The sequence below is a fragment of the Centroberyx affinis genome, unplaced genomic scaffold (assembly GCF_046629955.1).
Source record: "Centroberyx affinis isolate AG114_WGS23_722 - 3 ecotype Tasmania unplaced genomic scaffold, CSIRO-AGI_Caff_v1 ptg002894l_1, whole genome shotgun sequence".
NCBI classification, from domain to species: Eukaryota; Metazoa; Chordata; class Actinopteri; order Beryciformes; family Berycidae; genus Centroberyx; species Centroberyx affinis.
The window spans coordinates 26686-52912 of NW_027281020.1; the positions used below are offsets into that span (position 1 = coordinate 26686).

The window sequence follows — 26227 nt, forward strand, 5'->3', positions numbered from 1 at the left end:
TCAAGTCAAGTGGAGTCCCTGCTATAAGTCAAGTCATACGAAATTCTGATGATCTACCCCAGTTTCCAGATTTAAATCAGTTAAAAGACAGTGGTCATGAAAATATAAAAATATAAATCTTACTGATATTTGAAGTTTTGTGGCAATCAATAACAAGCCTCCTAAATGAACAACAATGGAGAGTGGGGCTCTCAAATTATAATATAGCCCTATTAGCTCTAAAGGGCTCTAAAGTGAAAACAGAAGTACGAAACAAAAAATTTACATCACAATGTTAAGCCTCCTGCCCTGGCTCCCCTTCAACCAGGTAGTAGTAACTTCTCAATACCAATATCTAGAAAAATGCAAATATTTAATAAAAAAAGTCAAGTCCTTTCGAGTCATCTGTCTCAAGTCTCAGTCAAGTCTCAAGTCATGAATACCAAGTCAAAGTCAAGTCGAGTCTTTTATCAATGTTAGTCAAGCAAGTCTCAAGTCCTCAAATTTGCGACTCATGAAGTCATGTGACTCGAGTCCCCCACCTCTGGCGTGTGATGGCTCTGTCATTCATGTCTGAGACAGAGCCATCACACGCATTGCACTCACAATAGTGAATAACACCGATCACCCCCTCAATCCATATTTTCACCTGTAGCCCCTGCTAACTGTGCTTAGATCGACCCAAAGATTCACTATTCTTCACAGCAATAAATATCAAAACATGCGAGACGACAGGGGGTTAAAAACCATAGAAAATGTGTCGTTATATCAGGACAATATCGCTCCATAATTTTCCAAACTGTTTTTTTGCAATCTGTCCACACATTTTCCAGGCTCTTCGGATCCCGCTGATCCCAAAATGGCACGCGGGACAGATACACCAGATCCAGTGCATCGGTAAATGATGAGACGGATCACATTTTGAATAGAAAAATATGTCAGTCGACTTCTTTTATTGTCTGTCGTAAATCATGACATGACATTATTTGACATTTGAAAGTCATTGGACATGTTGGAAAAAAAAACAATTATTGTAGTTCAGTTCAAAATCAGTGCCTATAGTTTGCATGAGAGTTTTCTTTACTGTGATCATTTGTACAAGAGCATGGGTACATCGAATATTAGCTTCTAGGGCAAAGTACTGCCAGCATTACCAAAATCCCAATAATCACAGTAAAGAGGATCATTAAGGGTATTATATAATTATCATATCAATTATGTTATTATTTTTTGGCTCTTTAAGACTTGAAGAGTTTCATTCCCAAAGGAGATATATCCAACATTTGAAATGCCTGACTGACTCAGATTAGGAGTCATCTTGACAAATTTGATTACAAAACAGTGTTTTTGAAATACTGACTGATGAATATCAACTGGTGCAACTGGACGTTGTGTCACGGTCTTACAAAATAACAGCCGCTCGGCGCTGAAGGCCGCTCGATTGCTTCAAAGTCTCACAGGAAATGGAAACCTCAGTCTTGAGCCTCGGGGAGCCGTTTCAGAGGAGTTTAAAGTTTTTCTTTTCACGCAGTTCCACATATCTATCGATGCATAAAACAAATCACGTATGTTCTGTATGTTCTCACGACACACAGTTCATATTTTCTCAAGGACAAAACAAGCTACGACCGAAGTCCATTTGTTCTCATTGTTGCAGCAACACAATACACACTCTCAATACAATGTAAACATACACTGGAACGTTTAATGTACAAATAAAGTTATACAATGCAGATCCCTCCAACCCCCCCCCCCCCCCACACACACACACACACACACATACAGCTTGTATCTCCTCCATTAATGAACCAACATTTCAGTGCATTACAGTGTGTTTACTTCCGTTTTGTGACATTGAGTCAAACCACTATCACTTAAATCTAAAGTGCCTGTACAGTGTTCAAGGCCTATATTGTCTGCATACTGGGAAAAAAAAAAATATATATGTATTGTATTTCTATCAATGTCAACTTTGCAGGAACTGAGAAAAAAAACACCTGACTGCACTGCATTTTCACATTTGAAACATTTTACAGTGCTTTTTCCGAAAGGTTTGCTTGGTCAGAGGGTCGTAAAACAAAATGAAGTTAAATGTTCGCTGGGCAGAGAACAAGATGGGGAAAAATCAGAAATAAGGATTTTACAAGACGGTGACAGTATCGTCGAGATGCTGCAAGCACAAGTGCAAACCTGTTTCACTGTTTACTGATCGAAAATATTTAACAAACATTTTTCCATCAAAACATCCGAAGTCTAAAGTTCATCTCAGCTCCGTTCACTTACAATGGAACAAACTTGAACTTTGTCTCCAATGCGTTGAAAAGCATTTGGATGGGATTTTGAGGGAAATGGTTTCAATTCCCATTAACTTGCATTAGCATTGCTAACAAATGTTAGCATTTGGCAGGTGCCGAACAGAAACAGAACGTATTAATTGGAGGCTTCGTTTGTCTCTAACATTGACATTTTTGCATTCTAGCTATTTGGCTTTTCCTCTCATCCAGAGCGACTTTACAGCGAGTTCAGGACAGGCTTCTAAAAATATCTTCTACCACTGTCACCAGCTATTATTTTCATTTTTTTTTTTCTATCTCCTCTCTCACAGGAATGCTGTCAGGGCGCTGCGGCTCTCACTCTTCACCTCCTTACTGCTGCTTGCCCATAATAATGTTGATCTGGGAATTGAAGCTTATTCTACTGTTTCACTCCCTGTTAAGACGCTCAGGATGAGAGAATCTGCTGTATGCTGAAAAAATGAAACGTTCTCAAAATCCTGAAGTTTTCCCTTTAAAGTCAAAAACTGATCTCAGATCGGCTTTTAAAACTTTGAGACACTCGACAAAGACAAGTGACCTGATGACTCTTCAGCTGGAGCGACATCTGCTGGCAAATAGTGATTTAACATTTTACTGAAAGCATGCAGGACAACTCCAACAGCTTATACTGTGTTTGAGTGATCAGCTCTTATAACAGCAGGTTTATTACATGTGATGTCTTTCCGTGAGGGGAATTAGAAATGATTACGTCTGCAGTGTGACACCCAGCTGCATTAACTCAAAGATGTGATTTTTCATGATCAAATTAAACGTGTTAAGTCCTGCATTTGGTCTCCTGTTGATACATTCATGGGATATAAGGTGTGTGATTGCTAAATTAGAAAATTATAACATAAATTTTAAGTCGTATTCCAAGTTGACCGGCCAGGAAAATGTGACAGAAGGCGAGACTCTTGTTTGCTAATACTGCAGCCGAATCCTTCTGTCACATTCTACATTCAACCAAACCAACAGCAACTGAAAGCAATCTTGTTTCTGCAAGTGAAGAGGTAGTCCAAAACAACAACAACAACAACAAAAAAAGACAAAACATACAAAAAGAAAAGAAAAATATTACTTAGTGGTAGGAAAAAAGGAGTTGACGCTGTTCATGAGCTTGGATCACAAGGTTTCATCTGCATTCTGAGTGGTTTGGAGACAAAGCAATACTAGTATAACCTTTTCAGTTTGCATTGCTTTACTTGCATGGACATTTTTCAAAAATCCAACATCGGCAACATGGAGAATAAAGATCTGTGTGTAAAGCTACAGTATATGAATGAGTCGTTGCTGATCAAAAAGTCATAAGTTAAGGCTCCAGTTTCCAGTATTTTCAGCAAATACCATTAAATCTTCTGAATTTCCTGTTCAACTGTTCACTCCCTCCTCAGCCTCCGTCTTTGGCTGGGCTTCTTGGCCCGGTGCTGGTTTTTAAAGTCTACAAGGCAGTCGGTGGCTTCGGAGATGGAAGTGAAGGCTCTGATGGGCGAGTCGCTGATCCTGAAGGCCGAGGAGGCTTCAGTCCCCCCCCCCTCCCCCTCCTCCTCCTCTTCCTCCTCCTCCTCCTCCTCCTCCTCCTCCTGGTCCCGCAGGTCGATCACGACTCTGAAAACACACGACATCATCAGTCCACAGAACGTTCCCTACCAGTCAAAAGTTTGGACCCACCTGACTGAATGAACCATGTTTCTCATTCTCTTAAAGGCATTTTGATCTGAAGGCTTCTGCTTAAACGCTTGAAATGTGTTTCTCAGACAAATATAAATAGTGAAGTTGATCCTATGTATGAATTTCTTTCCAAAGCCTTTGCCTTTCCATCAAGGCAAAGGGCGGCTACTTTAAAGAATCTAAAATATAAGATAGTTTTGATTTGTTTAACACTTTTTTGGTCGCTGCATAATTCCATTTGTGTTATTTCATAGTTTATGTCTTTACTGTTATTCTAAAATGTGGAAAATAGTAAAAATAAAGAAAAATGCGTGTCCAAACTTTTGACTGGTTGTGTATATCTTGAATATCGCATAATATCACCTTGAATAATGTGTCCGACTGTGCTAAGGTTTACCAAATAGAAGTGTTCTGTTGATCCCTGTTTTATTTTATGTCATAAATCAATAAACAAACAATTGATCACAAAAAAGCATGAATCATTTGTCCCCACTGGAATTACACTTCTTTATGAAATGATGAGTCCTGAGCCTGTGTAAAAGTCTGTATTTTTCCACTGATGTGTAACTTTTTAACTGTCTTGTATCTATTGGTTCCCTCTGGTGTTATCAACTGATGTTTGTCTGTTCATGAGGTGATTTGTTAAGTGTTTCACTGTGTTTTTAGCTTATGTGTTTTTATGTGTTTTATTGTGTTCTTGTTTTTTATTGTGTTATTTTATTATGTGTTTCTGTTGTCTTCACACCAAGTTTCCTTTACGGGACAATAAAGTTTGAACTGAATGTGAAAAAAATGCAGGAGATTTTTATGGATCAGACTTTTTTTTGTTTTTTTTTTCAAGTCAGTTTATGGTTCTTGGCGTCCAGTTAGAAGGTTACGTGAAAAGACAAAAATTCAATAAGTTGACTTGAATAAACAGATTTAGATAAAAGTCCACTGTCCAACAGTTTTCCACTGTATGGAGTAGGCATGTAACAATAAAGCAATAACACCCAAGAGGAATTATTACGAATATTATTATTGTTATTATTGTCTGTACTTTGCACATATTACATCGTTATCATTCATAGTGAAGAACATACTTTTGGGTATTATGGCTTTTCTTTAGTTGGCTTTCTACAAAGTAGTAGGGTTGGGCAATATATCGATATTATATCGATATCGTGATATGAGACTAGATATCGTCTTAGATTTTGAATATCATAAAATCGTGATATGGCATAAGTGTCTTTTCCTGGTTTTAAAGGCTGCATTACAGTAAAGTGATGTCATTTTCTGAACTTACCAGACTGTTCTAGCTGTTCTATTACTTGCCTTTACCCACTTAGTCATTATATCCACATGATGATTATTTATCAAAAATCTCATTGTGTAAATATTTTGTGAAAGCACCAATAGTCATCCCTACAATATTGTCGCAATATCGATATCGAGGTATTTGGTCAAAAATATTGTGATATGTGATTTTGTCCATATCGCCCAGCACTACAAAGTAGTGTACATAGTAATAGTGTATGCGTGTGGCTCAATGTGGGATTCAATGTGGCATTTAGCCCATAGGCGAGAAGCCATCTCTTAGTCAGAGACGCCCTCTAGAGGCCATCTCATGAAGCGTCACCTGACTGACTGACTGCCTGCCTGACCTGAATTTGCCTCATGATGCCCTCGGCTGCACTGTGGGAAAAACAGAAGGGGAGAAAGATTGCCAACTCGCTCCCTGGTAACCACAGGAATCACTATGGCAACTAGTTGGACCTTTTGTGTTTTGTGATGTGTGCTTTAAGTGGCATGAGTCTTACCTCAAGCTGACTACTTAGATGAAATTACCTGATGTATAATAGGCCTGGGCGATATGGTTGAAATCAATATGATGATAATCATAAGGATTTTTCTCGATATCAATATATCACGATGTGGTTCATGTATGCAAAATCACATTAAATAATCAAATTAATGTTCATCTCATTGAACCGAATGGTAATGTTAGGTGTGATGTCAAACAAAACAGAAATATTCAAATAATATTCCTACCATACCTCATTTTATGAGAGTTTTTAAGTAAAATTTGCTTGTCATCATCAATTTAGACAGCAGAAATGTGTCACGATATTAAAATATCTTCATATCATCACGATATGATTCCACTGAAAGACGATAAACGATAATGTTGAATTATCGCCCAGCCCTAATGTATAATATATTGTGTCAGTATATTGTGATACAAAAAGTTCAGAATATACACTGTGATGCTGAAAATTAGACCATGACAACATGAATGCGTGAATTAATCAGATCGAACTAACTGCATCTGGGTAGCAAAGTTGCTAAATTAACATCACACCTTTGTGTCACAGTGGAAAATCACTTTCCACCTTATTTGAAGTAATTGCTCATACTGAAGAAGTGAGTATCACAGCCTAAACATTTCCATCATATAGACCAATTCATTTCACATTTAACTCATGGTGGATCATGACTGCCAGGGTCAGGGGTTCGACTCTCACCAGATAACAGAGAATCCTGTGTTGTGTATTGAATCATATCACCAGCTGAGGATAGGTAACAGTGTTATACAGGATGAGCGTTAACCATCTTGTGTCTTACCCCGGTCTGCTGCTGAAGGCGGAGCCAGACGGGCCGGCCTCTGGAAACACACACACACACACACACACACACACACATACACACCAATCTGTCAGTAACTCAACTCGGGTTCGACCCATTTTGGTTTTTGAAAGCCGATGTTCATACCAAGATTTTTGTACTAAAGCTGCCAATAGGTAATATTCAGCATCTTTACATTTGATAGATACATAGAGATAGAAACAGATAGAACAGATCAAGATAGAAACAGCACACACATCACTACATTCTCTTCTGTGGTGGAAGGAATAAAATCCTCTGCTTTGCACGTTTTGAACGTCTTGAGGAAGGCTGAAGGACCGAAACATCGATAATAAAAACATGCCATCTACTTTTTTAGTAGATGTAGTTATTTGTGTTCTTGTCAGGGTGGAAAAGCCTCTGAAACAGCTTTCAGAGCATCATGGGACACTAAAACTCTACACTGAAATCCAGACTGATGAAATCCTTTTAGTGTCAGCGGCTCTTTAAGGCAGACTGACCCACCACAGGTATTCAATGGTAAAAGAAGCACTGGGATACATTACTGCCTTTTAATGAAGAATTAATTTACACAAAACAATTAAATGAACAATTAACTGAATAAATAAAATGTGCAAAGAAAATAAAATTTAATTGTAGGTTTTTCTGTAGCTGCAGTCAGAGACGAAGCTCCATCTTATTAGCGGTGGACACTGTTCTCTGACTGATATCCGATATTCAATAAAAGGCCAATACCGGCCCCTTATATTGATCCAATCCAAAACTCAACTGCTTTATTTATAGACCTTGGTGATAGGAATCCAAAGAAAACACTGAGTAATACACTTCAGTAAATACAGCACAGACATAAACACTTAGTTTAGCTGCACAGTGATAAAACATAGAAGCAAAAAACAAAACAAAAAAAGATTAAATAAAATGACAAAAAAAAGGAGCTTATAAGAAAATCTCCGCTCAAACACAAACAACAGAAACAGAAAAAAAAAAAAAAAAAAAAAATCAAGACTCACCTGAATCCCTGCTCTCTGTTTGCTCCAGTGCTGACAGCAGGTTTCCCTTCTGGAAGGTCAGATATATATAAAAATAGAGTTGATGTTTTTCTATTTCCTCAAATAATAACACACTGATCACATCACATCAATCAGTCAGTCTTAAAACTAGTTTTTGTCTGATGTTTTCCCCTATGAGAAGGTATCCACCTGATTATATTATCAGTTGTTTTGGTTTGTAGTTTGCAAATAATTTTCTCTATCGTGCCAGCTGTTGTTTTTGCATGAATAGATGTCCTAATGTTTTCAACATCTTAGAGTAAAACTACAGTGATGCACGTTATTGGGTGTCATGGGAGGCGTACCAGTGCGGTCCTCGAGGCTTGGCGCTGGATGCAGTCCTCTGTGTGTCTGCCGAAGTCTCTCACAGGAACGGCTCTGTGGCAGACGTAACATTTCTCTCGTTTCTGATTGGCCCTGCGGCAGACGAGACCGATCAAAACGAGTCCGGACAAAAAAAAAAAAAAAAACCCCAAAAAACACAGCGCTTTTAGAGAGCTGGATGTAATCGGTCATACCTACTTACTTGCCAAGGTTTGAGGGATCAGCGGGTTCTTCAGCAGTTAGTTCTCCCTTTCTGGTTCTCTTCCTCCGAGGTCTCAGTGTCACTGGACATGAACAGAGAGAAAAGGGCGTTTTAAATGCTGTGATAGGGAGGGAAAAAAAAAAACAACAACAACAACACAGACAAGCAGAGATCGGACTATCAGACGCTGTCCCGTTCAGAAGCTGTTCAACACCCGAGACGAGGGATCACACACTACCTGATTTTGTCATTCAAAAACATTTCATTCATTCATTCATTCATTTCATCTTGGTTTTTTCCTTCAAAACATTCGCCCAGAACCGCTCACAGTAAATACATCCAGCATTCATTCAGAAGCTACAGTTTACATTTAGATTGCAAATCCATTTTGAAGTGACTGGAACATGGAAAATATTGATGAAAAATTAAAAGTTGTATAAATAAAATTGTACAACAACTTAAAGTGAAGTTGGGAATCTCTACTGACAAAAAATAAAGACATAAAGGTTCTAGTTCAGACTCAACTCAGGAAACAAGTTAATTATGATTTGATTTGTTTACATCTGTGTTTAGTTGCATGTCTGTTCGTTTTCTAGTTGTATCCATTTATCCCCTGTATTACCTTTTATTCCTTTTTTTGTTATTTTTTTATTTATTCATGTTTATTATTCAACTGTTTTTATTTATTTGATTGTGGTAAATTCTGCATCATTGTTTTTTGGGGGTTTTATTGTATGTAAAGCACTTTGTAAACTTTGCTTTTAGAAAAGTGCTATACAAATAAAGTTATCATTATTATTATTATTATTATTGTTGTTAGGCATCACGTGTTGATGGCAGTTTTCATTGGGGCAGCCAGTCGCAACCTCAAAGAAAGAGCAGAAAAGTTTATTGAGGTTTTTGTCCCCCCAGTCGGGAAATGTTGGACGTTTCTCTGGCTCAAATCCCACAAGGTCACTCACTCTGGTCACTATAGGCTTGGTGCAGCTGACAGATAATTAACTAACTCCACTTCTTCTTATGGAGTAGAATAAGAGTAGGATAAGAAAATAAGAAGCCTCTCTCACCTGGGAAGCAGTCGGCCCCGGGCCTCACCTCCTCCACCACCTCCACCTCTCCATCACAGTAGGCTGCGTGCATCTCGATCTCCGTCAGGGGGAAGGAGCCCTGGCAGATGGGACAGTCCACGCTGAGTTTGGGGCTCCGAGGGGCGGCGGCTCCTTCAGGTTCAGGAGACATCGACACCGGCAGCGCTCGGTCCTTTATCTCCTCCACCTCTGGATCCCTCCTCTCTTCCTCCTGCTCCTCCTCCTCTTCCTCCATCCTCACATCTTGTCCTCCGTTAGTGTTGCTAACCGGGATGTTCCTCTCTGTCTCCCCGTCCGCTGAGCCTGCAAACAGTGACAAACGATCACTTTGATTTCTTGTTTCCTAGCTGAATACTGTGAAAGTGATATTAACTGTGATACATGTGGACATCACTTTTTCTGCAACAGTTACTTTTCAGCACTTGGAAAAATTGTAATGTTTAGGATTTGCTTGGTTTTGAATTTAACCAAAGATTTACGCTGAGACACAACTTTATTTGTATGGAGAAGGATTCAAAATCTGGTTTAGGAAGCCATTTAAACACATATTTGATGCACATTTGATTCCATTTTCAGCTTCCTTTTACTGCAACACCAAGCCGGAGGAATCAGTAAAGGTGAAAAATTGCAAAATTGCAGGAGTCAATATTGCGTTTTATTTCTAAGTATGCAGCCGTACCATCCACCTCCATCTCTTCCTCCTCCTCCTGCTCTTGCTGCTGCTCCCGGTCTGGAGGCCGGTCTGGGAGGAGGATCTGGATCTCAGGCAGCGTCGGGCTTTTAGGTTCAGGCTGTGGACAAGCACGAGGAAGGTGAGGAGGTCACATTTTACTTTCTCATTCTTCTCTTAAGTCAGGCTGAAATCCAAGCAGGAAAAATGCTATCCAAAAAATGAAGAAAATATGATAGTAGAGTGACATTTTTTATTTAGTTTTTCATTTTGTATCCTATTCCTTGCTGCTGCAATGACCCAAGTTCCCCTTGGGTATCAATTAAGTTAAGTTAATTAATCTTATCTTAAAATGCATGTGAGAAAAATGAGCAGGCAGGACTAAGCAGGAAAAACAGGCTAGTAAGATATACACTACATTTGTCTCCTGCTTGTAGATTCCCATCTGAACTATGTATTTTTAGATTATCGACTGGAGCAAATCAAAACATCTGTCCGTCTGTTTGCCGTGTCAACTTTTAAAATCTATCTCTGCTGTCAACAGGCTGTGAAACGGTAAGAATTAATGACTTTGTAATAAGAAAGAATAAAGAATGAAGAGTGAGTAGGTGAGTTAGCGATGGCTGTGCTCATCTGTGTGTATGCAGTGATGGATGACTACCATGACTTTCCATAACTAAGTTTCAACACTTCCACAACCTAAAAAAATGTGCTTCCCTCTCTAATTTGTGAATGTTTTCTTCGCCTGAGTAAACTTCTCAAGGGGTAACCAGGCTGGTTTCCATTGCAGAAAAACAAATGAAAACCACCATCTAATGCAATGCAGACGAGAAACAAGTTGTAGATCACATTCAGGTATTTTCCTGGAAAGTGACCTATTTGTAAAATTCTCTAATATTGCAGGACTTCCCAGAGAATTTATCAAATTTCCCTGTCTGGAGTACAACCTCTCAAAATACCATGATTCCCCAGGAATGACATGACCGGTGGGAAACAGTAGTTCAGAAGTGGAGTGCAGTCAAAATGAAACACACACACACACACACACACACACACCTCTGCTCCAGCGTTGGTGTCCACTATCAGCTCCTGTGTGCTGTCGTCATCGTTGCTAAGTTGGGTCTCTGTTGTTACAAAGAGGAGAAACACACTTAACCGTCATGAATTTAGATGAGTGGTCTGCAGTCAGGTGTCATCAAGGTTCAACAGTCTGCAGGTTTTCATTCCTTCAACTAAAAAAGTGGCAAAGAAGACCTAAGTGTCAATAGTATTAGTGCGGATGTTTAGTAATATAACATATTCCTAAACATCTTTTAATACTATCCATCGAAAGATAATGGCGTGGCTTCGATACCTGGACAAACTTCACAGTCGCCTATATCCACATCTTCTTCTTCTCCTCCCTCCTCTTCTTCTTTGTTCCTCCTCTTCTCTCTTTCCTGGTCTTCCTCACCTTCCTTCTTGTCCTCTTCCTCCTCTGCCTCGGGTGGAGGGGTGGACAGTTCCTCACCAGGTCTTTTATTATTCCTCAATCTGAGGCCACGCCTGCACATGTATTGGAGTCAACAGTCCTCATCAGTTCATCACATGCACTGCTAATCCAGAATCACAATCAGTTTAATTCCCAAATTCAATACATGTACAGGACTTTGACTTGGTGACACTGGTGCACAGACCTAATGACACACATGGTGTAAGGACATGTGTGAAGCATTCAGTATTTAACTCGGTTTTACCTTCGAGGAATATGCAGTTGAGGCGACTCGGCAGGGGATTCAGGCGAGGGGGATTTCTGTGGACAAATGAAGCATATTTGTTAAAACACATACAATTTGAATCGTTTCGTGTTCACAGACTGATTTTGTCCCCAAACATCAAGTGCAATAGCTGTGTTTTTCTTTTTAGGTTTTCAGTCCACTGGGAACCTCTTTTCACATGCTAGTTTCTTTCAGTTTCAGTGTCTTTTTCAGGACAAAATGGACAGTTGGAAGGAACTTTATCTTCATTGGCAGAGGAGACAAGATGAGCAGGTGCACAAACATATATGTGTACATACATTTTTGCAAGATTTTTCACTATCTGCTTTGTTTTCAGTCCTGTGGAAGTCAAAATGTGGGAAAATTCAACTGGCAGTAGGGTCCACCTACAGGCGCAGCAGACACCATTCTCCTACTGAAAACAATGAACATCCCATCGTCATCGACTACATGTCACCACAATGTGAATACAGCATAAGACTATTACTATGTTTAAAAATGGTTTGAAAATGATCACTTAATTTCAATAGTGGTTTAGAAACAACAAGCCACACACAGTGATTCCACCTGGCATCTGTTTAGTGCTGCTAGATAAAACAGAAGAATCCAGGTGACACCAGGGCCAAGTCCTCTTCTGATAATCACACTTCTCTTCAGTGAGACGTTTGTATAAAAATACACAGTGTTTGAATTATCAGTGACATACACATACATGGACATACCCACATGGAAACACGGTTTCATTTTTTCATATCCACAGTTATCATAAACTGTAAATCTATTAAAAGTATTCCTTATAATAACATATGGAAAAGCTTATGCAAAACACATTAATTAGAGCTTGTCATCATCCCTATTTTTCTTTCAAAACGAAATTGGAGTGAATGATGAGGAAATGACCAGCTAGCACTTTAAAGTTTACACTGGCAAATTAAGTACTAAATAGTATGTATCATATTGGTCAGGCTGCAGTTTGGATCAGTATTGGATCCTTCAGAGTCAAAATCCAATCTGATATAGCTCCAATTCTTATACAAAAAACACATAAACAAACCACTTAAGGCTTCAAAATCTATGTGAAAACCATGTAACTACCTCTGGCTGCGGCAGGATGGCTTCCCCCCACTCTGCCTTCCTCAGCAGGCGCCTCTGAGCCTGCTTCAGACTCTTCTCATACACCTCCATCTGGGCCAGGATCACCTGTCAGCAGGGACACCATCAGGAAGGAAGGAAGGAAGGAAGGAAGGAAGGAAGGAAGGAAGGAAGGAAGGAAGGAAGGAAGGAAGGAAGGAAGACCAGGTGGACGGACGGACACAGACAGACACACAACCGAGAAATGAGACAGGAAATCATTATTGTTGTTATCTTATTGACTTATTTATTAGTGTGTTTGCCGAAGGAAGGAGAGGAAGAGAGAGAGAGAGAGAGAGAGAGAGAGAGAGAGAGAGAGAGAGAGAGATAGAGATAGAGATGTGAAGGGACAGGGAAGAAGTTAGGAGAAAGGAGAGGTTTAAAGGGGGGATGAAAGAGGGATGGAGAGAGACAGGAAGGGACACACACACAAGTAGGCCACTGCTTTTTCAAGAGGCACACACATTCAGAACGTACCTAATGTAGTTACTACTTTACTGTGTATGGAAGCCCATTTCCGCCAGTGTGATGAAAAAAAAAAAGAAGATCCTGTAAGTCATTATAATGAGAAACTTTCTCAAAATAATGAGAAACGTTCTCAAAATAATTACTTAGTATCTCAAAATAATGAGTTAATATCTCAAAGATACTAAGATACTAATTATTTTGATAAGTGAAAAGTTTCTCATTATTTTGAGATACTAAGTCATTATTTTGAGAAAGTTTCTCATTATTTTGAGATACTAAGTCATTATTCTGAGAAAGTTTCTCATTATTTTGAGATACTAAGTCATTATTTTGAGATACTAAGGCATTATTTTGAGAAAGTTTCTCATTATAATGACTTACAGGACCGTTTTTTTCATCACACTGGCGGAAATGGGCTTCCATAACTGTGTGTACCATACTTTGTAACTCTGAAAGTATTTTATTCTTATTTATTAAAACAAAACAATCCTCACCTGTGTGTAGGCGTCTGGGTCCAGGCCCCGCGGACAGAAGGGAACCCCCCAGTAGTAGTGCACCGTCGCCCCTCCTGCAGGCTCTCCTGACGGGACGGGGGTCCTGCTGTCCGGCCCGGCTCCAGGCTCTGCGGTGCCGGTCTCTGGTCTCTGCTGCTGCTGCTGCTGCTGGCAGGTGGATCTGGACGAGGAGGAGGAGGAGGAGGAGGAGGAAGAAGGAGGTTCAAGCGAAACAGGTTTGCTCAAGCCGCGCCTCTCCCGGGTGAACGTGGCGGGACTCTGGGCTTCCTTGGCACCGAAGACTGGACTGCGTCTCCGGGGCTTTGGGCTGGGAACACACAGGTACCACAGAGCTTTTAGGGGCAGCAGGGTGTCGCAGTGAGTGAGACAGCCAACCGGACCAGAAGGCCCTACAGTGATCAGTATCAGTAATCAGTATCAAACTTTAAGTGCTGTCCAACAACAAGATCAGCACTCAATACTTGATAATACTTTAACAAAGGACCTGTTAATCTAAAGTTACCCAAATTATTCTAACTGTCAGCATTGTGGAAATTTGACTGGAAACGCCCTTTGAAAATCAGATTTAGAATTCCAATCTACTTCCTTGTGTAAGTGATGTCACCTACACCCAGGTTTTAATGAATGCTCTGATTGGTCGACAGTATGCATAGTTAATCAGGAGTCCCATGGTCTGTCAGACAATAGCCAGCCAGCTACTTGCCAAACTAGCCAAAATCTCCCTGCCTCCGTTGTTGCTGGTTGCCGAAGTTACAACTCTGGATATTTGTTCCCCAAAGATAGAAATGTTGTCTGCAGCAGAAGGTTCAGCTCTCTCAGACCTACAGGCTTTGTACCATCTAACCATCAAAAACTGAAAGAAGAAAATTGATGCTCACTGTGTTATAAATCAACATCAAACTTTTTCTACCGAGTTGAAATCGTCAGACATTCTCTTATTCACTTTCCCCACCCAGATTGTCCCAGCCAGTCTGGGGATTCAAACCAGTAACCTTCAAAGCAGGAGCTCACAGCTTTTATTTCAAGCACATGAAAGAAAACATAAAATACATAAAACATACACAAAAAACTCAATTAGAGCCCAATTAGAGCTGCCCTGGTATCAGCCCGATATCTGATATGTCTCTCTCCTGGTGGTCCTACCTGCAGCTGGGGCCGGGCGTCCCTGGAGAGGCTGCAGCCAGGTGGTCCGGGGAGGCACTGTGGTTGTCGGGCTGAGGAAGAGCTCTCTCCTCTGGGAAGACGGGGCTGGGTGAGCCCACCGACTGCAACGGAGGGAGGGAGGGAGGGAGAGAGAGAGGGATGGAGAGAGGGAGGGATGGAGGGATGGTGAAGGCAGCATGATACTGACAAAAAACAATATTACCATTTTTCGGCTGAAAACAGTGACTGCAACGTGATGTGTAATACATTTGGAAACCGATTTTTTGACGTTATTTCTTTTTCCAATACAGTTTCTTTTTTAAATCTCTTTTAAAACATATTTTTATAACATCTTAATGTATCCTAATAACTTTTTCTGTTCACTTAGTACATTCTTTTAATCTTCTTACAGCATATTTAAACAAAATGTCCTTTAAATATCATGTTGTGTATGGCTTCTCTGGTTTCTGTATATGTATGGTTTAGTTCCTTTCCCTGATTACAACTGTACTGCTTGCTCTTACCTTTGTTTTATTCCTTTTCTGTATCCAATTGTACTGTTTTTATTTTATTTTTTCTAATTATTTTATTGTAAAGCACCTTGTAACCTTGTTAAGAAAGATGCTACATAAATAAAGTTTATTATTATTATCATTATTTTTCAGTGTGTATAAGAAGTGAGAGAAAATGAAATGTGTTAGCAGGCTTGCTAGTTAACGCTAGCAACAGAACCGTTAGCAAAATAGTTCAGAGCATATTACCTATACACATAAAAGTACTGCTTTGACAACAATCTGCTTTATTATCAAGTTATTATTTGGTTGCCAGGGTGTGTGTTGTCCCACCATCATTAAAAGATTTAGCTATATATAAATACATCTCACTGCAAAATAATGGATGAGGAACCCAGCTCTCATCAGGTAAAATCATCAAAACTCCTTTACATACAAAGAGGATCATGGATCATTAAATTCACAGCTAAAATGTGGAGATTTGTAGTTACCACACAACTTTTAAGTCTTTTCATTAATTAGATATTGCTCAATTAAGAACAGACTTGACTTTTATCTTTTATTTTACCGTTTCTTCTTCATCCTCGTCCGACCAGTGTAATGTGATGTCACTGGTCAGCTCTGTCCTGGCTGAGTTCTGGTCTTTGGAAATTTTATTCGACTCCTCTTCATGGCCTAAAGGCAGGAAAGACCATCAGCAAAGAAGGCGGCGAATTACCAACACACAGGATCTGATGCAACTATCTCTGCTGCCACTTGGATGAGCAACTATGTAGAAACCTAGCTCAGCCCATTATGTAACGCTGAATTGCCTATTTGTACATGAAGTTTGATAAAAGCAGAAGAAAATCATTATACCCGACTTGGATGGCATCGTGATCTTGTCAAACTCGTCATCTTGATCGTGATCAACCCCATTTCCCTGCAAATCAAAAGGAAACAGAACAGAGGGTTGAGTGGGAAATAACAAAGCTATGACTGAATGTAGAGAGCTGATAAAACACTTAGCTGCCGTTTCAGACAACACTGATCTTCCTCAGACAAAAAAATGATATGGACATGGATCATATCTGGGGAAAAAAGAAAAAGATTTTGACTTGACCGTTTGAAACCCAGGAAGGGGGGTTTCCGGGTGTGGACATGTTGTGTTTTTGGAACCAGAGTTTACGCAGCACAATAAAAGAATTTAAAGTAACGGATCAGCTTGGCACTCTGAATTTTTCAATCAAAACTTAGAGAGCTCATTCCTAGTGTGATCAGTCTTTCCAGACTGGATCACTGGAGGCCCAACATCTCATACTGAAGGAAGAGACACGTTTTTGTTCCAGATGATGGCTTCTTGCTTAGCAACATCATCCATCAACCGGAAGGCAGGGGTTCGCTCCCCTGTGTGGCCGTACGCACTGAAGTATCCTGGAACAAGATACTGAACCTCTGGCTGACACTGTGCCCCAATCAGACAGGACAGACAACTTCACCCTTTGGGCTCAAATAAAGTATTTTGGATATGTTGAGGAACAGAATGATGCTTCCTTATGACAGCTTACTAGCGGTGAATGGTGGGTGTGAAGCGGCCAATTACCAAACACAACAGTCATTCTGTTTGGAGGCAGATAACCAAGTAAAGGGTAATTTATTCAACACAGAAGTATAATTTGTCCTTAATAAAAAAAATTCTGAACTGCCCCCCAAAAAAGTTGTGAATGGTCTTTTTCCTCAGATGAATGGCTTCCTTAACTTACCTTTCTGAGGCACTTAGGGTGATTCCTGGCGCCATGATTAGAAGCGGCGGCCCCACGCCACGAACCGGCTGGTGAATTCCCTTCACCGCTGGACTCCCTGTCCGCAGTCTTCCGCGGACCAAGACGGATCATTTGATGCTGGCTAGTCCTGCCAAATACTGGACCGGTCCTCCCAAATACTGGGCTTGTCCTGCCAAATACCGGGCTTGTAGAAGAGCCATGACTCCGCTCCGTCTCTCCATCTTCTCCTTGGTCCGCCTCTGAGCTCACGGGGCTTCTGGGGAATGTCGGGCTCTTGGAGGGAGCGAGGTTCTTGGAAACGCCGGGGCTTCTGGGAAATGTTGGGCTCTTGGGCTGACAAGACGGCGACTTCTCAGAGGAGGTCGAACTCTCCTGAGAGCAGAAGGCGAACCCGGAGGTTTCGCAGGTCGGCGGCACCTTCTGGCTCAGCTTGCAGACAGGGACTTTGGGTTTGCAGGCTAACGGGGGCATCAGATTCTGGCTCTTCCTGCCAAATACTGGGCTTTTAGAATATTCTGGACTCTGTCGCTCTGTCTCTCCTTCTTCCCCTCGGTCAGTCTCTGAGAATACAGGACTTTTAGGGAATGTTGTGCTCTTGGACAAAGCGAGGTTCTTGGAGCACGCTGGGTTTTTAGGAAATGTGGGGCTCTTAGGTTGAGAAGGCAGGGACTTCTGACTGGAGGTCAAACTCTCCTGAGAGCACAAGACGAATCCTGAGGTTTCGCACATCGCCAGCAGCTCCTGGCTCAGTTTGGGGATGTGGACCTCGGGTTTGTAGGCCAATGGGGAAGACAACAACGGCGAGACGGGGGATTTACTCAGCTGGCAATGGTCAATCTGGGTGGAGTCGGAGTCCTGCCATTCATTGTCGGGAGTGAATGAATACATACAAACATACATCAACAAAGCTGCATACACATAATAGCCTCTATTAGACATGTACACACAATACATTAACAAAGCACCTCTCTGGAATATTAGATTACATATTCGAGAAGGCAATTCATTTTTGTCATCAGCAGTGTAATAAGCAAGCCTCCATGTCTGTTTTTTGATGATGGGATCATTGTCATTTTTTAAATTCATAAAAAAAAAAATTGGAAAATACATTCACGATACAGCACAACTGATAATAAGATAATAATGAAAATTTGAGGAACAGGGTTGCAATTACACAAAATGGCACTCCAGCTACTTGCAATGGATTCTGCATCAGTCATTAACTCGTGTTTTGTTTTGACACACAGCCTACCTGTCGATCTTAAACAGTGTCTGATGAAATACCATTCTCAACTTTTTACTTTTACTTGTAGACCTTTTTAAGACTTTGTGAATTACGTGTTTTCGGGTTATCCAGTAAAATTTCAATTAAAAAGAAAAAGATGTCTTGGACTGACCTGCAGGGAGTCCAAAGGCACTGAGGAAGACTGTGAGCTGAAGGGTGAAGCCTGAGAGTAAATTTTCTGGGTCTGGGACAAGTCGGGCATCTCCAGCAGAGGGCTTCCTTCTTTCCTTTTCCGCTTCTTCCTCCTGTTATTATTTTCATCCCCTGCTCCCTTCGGGTCTAGGAGCATCATAATAGAGCAAGCTTACAGACAAATTCATGGGACAAATGCAGCCTGATATGCCAAGCTGATGTGAATTTATGCATTAGCAGTTGGTTAGACTAACTGTCATTTTGGCTGTAATCATTTTTCAAATATCAATTAATAGAGTAGATACGCTACCCAGTAAACTACCAAGCTGATATACCACACTAAGACCTGGGAGCTGCCCAGTACAACCCAGTGTTGTGACAAAAACCTAAATTTCAATATCACTTCAATACAGATGTGATAGACTGAATTCAATATTACATTTTATAAACGTCTGATCATTTCTACAAGCTGAAATTCCTTTTCACCGTCGCCTCCAGAGGGCATACGTGTGGATGGCTTGTGGATTGGAATAGTTAAAAGAAGAAGAAAAAGAAGAAGAAGAAGAATTGGAATAGACAGAGCTGCAGTCTGGCTCTTGACAGTGGGCTGCAGCAGTCAGACAGCTAACAACATGGCACAGGGTCAAACAGTCCACTGCATCTTAAACTGAACCTAAACTGGTTGACAGACACACTCAAAACTTGTCCAACTCAAGTGTGGTAAAACATTGCTTGGTGTTTTTTCTTGTTTGCCATGGTATTGCAGTAGTATCAAATCTTTACAGATTAAACTTAGTATTGGTATTGAAATCCAAATTCTGGTATTGTTAGTTGTGCCAACATTAGATACAACCACAGTATTCTACTGTCGGCCACTGAGCAGCTTCACTGGAGTAACGGGGGGTCCAGTGCCTTGCTCAAAGGCAGCTTGATAGTAGCTGTTGGTCACTGCTACACTTTAACATCAGATCTCCAACATGTCAGACTCACTGATTCTTCTAAATCTCAGATAAGATTCTGGTCCCCTGAAGAGGACGTGTTCTGCATACAAAACAAAGAATTGTGGGATACATAGCCATTGACACTCCACTCTTCATTTACTTACCTTGGCTCAGGTTCGCCTCCCAGGTGCAGCCGGCCGCTGCCGCCCCGGCGCCCTGATCCCCGGCAGGCGGGCCCTTCCCGTTCGGGTAGAAGAGTTTCCGTCGGGAGAGGAGTGAGCAGGAGGGCTCGGCGTCAGAGAGCAGGCTTTGACTCTGGGAGGCCGGGCACGGCTGCGTCTGGCTCACCATCTACAGAGAAAAGAAATAAGGGGCTATTGTACCGAGGCATCAGCTGGTCCACGAGTCAAGAAATTGCTTTAAAAAGAAAGTTGGTCTTAGGCAGCGGCCACTCAGAAACGGATGGAAATCTGACAGAGACAGATGCGTCATTAGTGAGGACAACAAACAGCTCTCATTGAAAATGAATTGAAACAAAACAAACAAAGACGGACAGACAGCGGACCAGTGTGGCCGCTGCCTTACTGACCCTCAAAAAACAAACTTTGGGCCAATACTACAATGTGCCATTATATATGAATTTAATTTACATATGAACAGTTGTGGAACTGCAATCGGTTCTGGAAATGGAAATGAGAATGGCAACTTTAGAGCTGGACCCCTGACCACAATTTCCTGAAAGAACAAAAAGTAAAACCAAATCCTCTCCATACTCACACTTTCCTCTATGGCTTTCATCATGGCCGCCTCCTCCTGCCGCCGTCTGTGTGCAGCTTTGCTGGCTTCCTGTTCGCTCAGACGCAGAGCCAAGTCCATCATCTCCTCCTCTGTCATCTCTGAAAACAACAGACAGGGTCACCGCTGGACAGAAAATGTAAATCAAAAAATTCAAGTCTCAGTGGCTGAGACCTGCATTCTAATTTCATCTGTAGCTGCCTAATGTCCGCCATAATCACCATGATATATCAACCATAACCAGTTATGCTAATGAGGTCATTAATTAAACCAATTCATGTATTAATTAGCAAATATTTTTATGTCAACATATATGTCAACTTACATAGATGGGATTAATACAAACACTATCGTAAAGCATTAAGGAGTTATAGTAGTTTCAAGAAAATCCGTTTTTCCTCATTATTTATGCAGCAAGGTGCTCTAAAGGTTGAACCTTCTATCATGCATTGTTCTTGAGTTATTGTGCTGATAACAATGTCTCCACACACACACACACACACACACACACACACACACACACACACACACACACACAGACAGACAGACAGACAGACACACACACAGACAGACAGACGCCACCATGACAGCATAATGTGCTGCATACTAAGTACCGTGATGGAGGGCCATAAAAAAAAAAAAAAAAAACACACCTAGATACAACTATTGATACAACGCCATCACAGTGGTTTCTGTATAGAGTGGGTCGATGTCATGGTAACGCTACACAAAGTTTGTGTGTCTCTTCTAACAACAACAGATATACTTTAATTATTTCAAGGTGAAAAGACACAATTTCCTTATTCTTATTCCCAAGCTTAAACCCCGGCCCAACAGATATGATCCATCTAAAGTTGAAAAGATGAAATGTGAATATTTAGTATTTATTTTGATGCCTTTCAGGCTCAGGTTGTGTACCTTTTGGTTGGGTCTTCCTGTCCCTCTCTCTCCTGCGTTTGTCTCTGGACGATGGAGACGGCAGTGAGGATGAGAGTTCTTCCTGAAACAACAGAGGACAGTCTGAGTGCTGATGCCGTCCTCAAGTCTCAGATTTCACACAGGACTGAAGTTTGTTTTTGTCTCCTCATCTGGGATTAGTTTTCTTCCTATTGTTGCCGTCGGCCGAAAACCTTCTATCTACAAAAAGTCTGTGTATGGGGAATTAAAAAAATACAACAACCCTATTTTCAAATTATCCCTAAGGGTTTGGAAGGGATTTCATTGGGCCCACAAACTTTCAATTTCACATAAAAAAAACAAAAAAAACAATGAAATGAACAAAAACTGCCAAATTAGCATTACAATGCACTATGAATGAAAGGGTTGAAAGGACATACAGTATGTTTACATGCACAGAACACAACCTGCAGTATATTCCATCATTAAGAGGAGATTGATTATACTCCATTCTTGTAAATCTCAGTCTGGTAATCATGTCTCTCAACTCATGTGAGTTTTTCTCCTGTTGATGAGTCTTGTTATTAATGTATTTGTTTGTATGCACAGATGAAATAGTTTAAAATGGCATATTGCTATGTGTTATTATAAATTGCTTCCTGTTATTGTACCTATATAAGGAAGTATGCCAGGTGTGATCTGCTTTATTAATCACACTGTTTTTTAAGCACGCGTTTTTCTGTTTATGCCCGTGAAATAAAGGCTTTTAACTAAACTCCCTGCTCGGCATTAAGTGAGCCTGAAGACAGCCGACCCGGCGATACCCTTGTTTTTTGTTTATATTCCATATTATTTGGGAATATATCTGTGTAGATTCATTTCAGTCATACAGGTAGTAAAATGTCAAAAAATAAAATGTAAAAACAAAATCCACTGGAGTTGAAATTAAAAGTAGAAGACGTCTGAAGAGGTGAAACGTCTTCAGCAACTACCAGTCCAAATCCCAGACTGTCTGGGAATGTCTGTGCATGGAAAGTGAAAACGCCATCTGATCCCTTAACATCTACCGAGGAGCCTTGGAGCAAGGCACTGCCCTCACTGACTGAGGCTACTGCTCAGTAAGCAGCAGTGGGAGAGGGAGTCTGTACTGTTGCAGCTCCTGGATGTTAAACCTGTTCTCCGTCAACCTTTCCCTGTGTGCAGAGTTTGATGTTTCCTTCGCTCTAACAGCTGTGCGGATCACAGCCAGCTCTCGTCACGTTTCTTCACCTCGTCGTCTCCGGCGTCTTCCTCCTCCTGCGTCTCCTCCCTGCTCTGCTGGTCTCTAGGCGGGACGTCGTCGGCGTCCTTCATCATCGGCTTTCTGGGAGTCATGCTGACCTGCTGCGGACCGACAGAGACAGGAAACACATGCAGGGCCAAGTTCTTCACAAAGACATTTCAAAAGCCTTCAAAAGCCTTTAATCCAATGCTTCTCAACCCAGCAGCATAAATTTAGTTAAAGACTAGTCTAAGCCTTAGACTAGATTCTCAGGTTAGACTAGTCCAGTGATTCCCAACCTTTTTCATATCAAGGACCCCTAATTTAGTCCACATTAGGGCCACGGACCCCCATTTGATGAGATTTTGTCTCTTGGACCCAAATCTGAGAATATTTTTATTGTTTGATATGATTTTGATAACAGTGAAACTATGATCAATACAGTCATTCTTCTACATTCTCTAACTGTGTTAACTTCTTATAAATTAAATAATGCTGAAGCTTAACGATTCATCAATTTGCTGGGGACCCCCTGGAACCCCCTCAAGGACCACTGGTGGTCCCCGGACCCCACGTTGAGAACCACTGGACTCGTCTACTTAAAACTGTCTGTTGCATAAATATTAAGACTGAATTATTTTGAAGTAGGAAAGTTACCCTCCCTACTGGATAAGCTTGAGTTAAGAACTTTGTTGCTATGGCAACCCTAGGGCCAATTAGACTTAGATAATATAAGTATGGTTTCTCTAGGAAACTGCAGTGTCTCCACTACTTCTTGTTTGTTGTAGATCTCCAACAGGTTGTTTCTGTCTCCAGAGACTCGCTCTCTTCTTCAGTCTTTTCTCCAAAAACCAAAGATCTGCCCTCTTATATGAAACAGCTTCAGTATTTAAACTTCCCACTCTGACAGAATAGGCTCGTTGCTATGGCAACAAAGTTCTTCACTCAAGCTTCGCCAGCGGGGTGGGAGGCTAACTTTCCTACCTGACACAAAAATTCTCCCGTATGAAGAATTTACCTAAGAAGTGACGTTTGGATGTGTGATCTTCTGTTGTGTTCCACTTGATATTTTCGTCGATCCAGCACCTATCTTTTGGGTGTGTGTGTCTTTCTTATGATATGAACTTTCTTACCTCAAAATAAGTCAGTCTTAACATTTATGCAGCAGACAGTCTTAATTAGAATAGTCTAACCTAAGAATCTAAGACCAGAGGGCCAGTTTGATAAAGCTAGTTTAAGACTAGTCTAAGTCCTTAGATTCTCAGGTTGGACTAGTCTAATTAGGACTGTCTGTTACTTAAATATTACGACTGACTTATTTTGAGGTAGGAAAGTTACCCACCTTCCCCCTGGCTTGAGAACTTTGTTGTTATGGCAACGAGTCGGCCAGACTGTCAGAGTGGGAAGTTTAAATACTGAAGCTGTTTTCATACAAGATGGCAAATCTTTGGTTTTTGGAAAGAGTCTGAAGAAGAGAGAGAGTCTTCAGAGACAGAAACAAGCCAGCAGAGATCTACAACAACCAAGAAGTAGTAGGAACATAAGTGTCAACAGCAAGTTTGACTTAAGGTCACATTTAAGTCTAAGACTAGGGTAGGGCTGGACGATAACTCAATATTATCATTTATCGTCTTTCAGTGGGATTGTATTGTGATGATATGGTGATTTTGGGATATCGAGACGCACAATTCTGCTGTCTGAACTGATGAGGACAAGCTAATTTTATTTAGAAACTCAGACAAAATGAAGTATGGTAGGAATATTATGTGAAAATTTCAGTTTAGTTTGGACATCACACCAAACATCACCATTCGGTTCAATATGATGACATTAATGTGATTATTTAACGTGATTTCGCTTATGTGAGCCATATCGTCATATATATCGATATCGAAAAAAATCCTTATGATTATAGCGATATTGATTTCAACCATATCGTCCAGCCCTAAACTAGGGCTATCTTTATGCAACTGCCCCCCTCAGGACCCGGACACCCTGCTGGTTTTCTGTCCTACCAGCTAGTTCACTTTTTAAACTATCTGGCTTTAATTCGCATGTCATCCCAGGTGTAAATCACTTCCTGATTACCTGGCTAGATTGAAACCGAGCAGGACTACCGTTACCGGGGGATGAAGACCGCTGCTTTAATCCATGTGTTTGTTCTGTGAGCGGGATAACGGTTGTAAAGTGTAGAAACTGTTTGCACACCAAAGCAGAAACCCCCAATCCTCTCTTTACCTGCTGAGAAGCGACTGATGTGACGAGCTGCAGCTGATACTCTTCCTCTCATTTATGTGATTATCGGATATCGATCTGTCACCCACGGGAGAACGCGTCGATATTGAAGTGAAAAGATGAAGTCAGACGCGGAACACGATGATTAACTGAAAGACTAATGAGCCAGCCGATATTAAATATTCACATCAAATACTTTCTCAACTGTTGCAAGTTATATCGGTTGGTACGGAAACAAGATCAACCGATGAAGCAATATCCAAGTTTAATTTGTTCGATTATAGAAAACATATAGAACTGTATATAACTGTTCTGGTAAATATAAGTAAGTATAACTGTAAGCGTATTAAAATAAATATAAAGCAGCTGTTTGTTTGTTTTAGAAAGTACCAAACATTGTTCAGTTTGCAAACACTCACTGCAGTTTTCCTCACTTTCGCGGCGCCATGTTTGTTTCTGTTCCCGCGATCACGTGATTACTACATAAGGCGCGTGTTGTGTGCTGCCTTCAAGGACCGTTGGTAATGTCGCCGTTTCAGCCGGGTCAAAACTTGATGGTCAAATCTTTGCATCTTATTATTTATTATATGTCATTTTTTGGTATTCTATGTAGGCTAAATGATTATTGGTTTATGTTTTTTATTTTATTTATCATTTTTATTGACACATTAAATACTGGATGCTCATTTTCTCCTTCTCGGTCTGCAGCTGCAGCACAAAGTAGCTCTGTTGATTTTAAAATAAAACATCCACCAAAAAACTACTTTTGTTACAGGGTCAGTTTTTTCTTTTCCTAATGTTGGACTAAAAAGCACCTGAATTCGCGTCAAGGTGTATTCACGACTTCAGGAAATAGGCATTTAAGAGCACTTGAACGCAGCATAAAACAAATCAGATCAGTAATCATCAGTCATTAACGCAGATTATATCTGGGCATCAGAATGAGAGTTTTATCACATTCATGCTGAATCAGCCGTAAAAGTTCACCTTCAGTAAAGACTAAAACACAAACACTCCGCACCAAGGAGGTTCTATGCTCGCACACTGACCCGAGTCAAAGATCGTCTATGTGGAGGAAGATGAACAACGCGAGAAAAAAAAAACTACGGAAGCGTAATGCATTCACTTGAGAAAAAAAAATTGTCCTATTTTTCTGAATTAACAAGATAATTATCTCAGAATTCTGCGAGAAGCTCTCACCTGCATGGAGTAGCCTACGGTTGCAATACCATCTATATTGCTTAAAGACACAAGTATCTCCCAATGTTTCAAACCAAAAGCAAAATAAAACTGGATTAAACTAAACAGGCGGGACATGTTTGCTTCCATGAAATCGAGCTCTCGAGTAGGAATGAGAGCTTCTCTTGGGATTTTGAGATAACTCATTCATTCAGAGCAGAATTATTTTCTTTCCATGAAAACTTTTCTCAGAATTCTGAGATAATTATCTTGTTAATTCAGAAAAAAACAGG

At 40.7% G+C, this 26227-nt stretch overlaps 1 protein-coding gene across 1 annotated transcript; it reads right to left on the bottom strand.

Annotated features, from left to right (window-relative positions):
* Nucleotides 1-3670: 3670 nt before the first annotated feature.
* On the bottom strand, nucleotides 3671-25137 carry uimc1 (ubiquitin interaction motif containing 1). The gene is made up of 22 exons (XM_071536554.1): nucleotides 24759-25137; nucleotides 22529-22642; nucleotides 21281-21362; nucleotides 20345-20463; nucleotides 19732-19918; nucleotides 18607-18773; nucleotides 17189-18064; nucleotides 16305-16368; nucleotides 16015-16121; nucleotides 14935-15056; nucleotides 13771-14098; nucleotides 12773-12877; nucleotides 11657-11712; nucleotides 11275-11465; nucleotides 10977-11044; nucleotides 9930-10041; nucleotides 9230-9553; nucleotides 8163-8244; nucleotides 7942-8053; nucleotides 7598-7646; nucleotides 6567-6606; nucleotides 3671-3899 (listed from the first exon to the last, which is right to left on the bottom strand). Exons 2-22 carry the CDS (start codon nucleotides 22631-22633, stop codon nucleotides 3671-3673), a joined length of 3525 nt encoding a protein of 1174 aa, XP_071392655.1. The 5' UTR covers nucleotides 22634-22642; nucleotides 24759-25137.
* Nucleotides 25138-26227: the final 1090 nt, after the last annotated feature.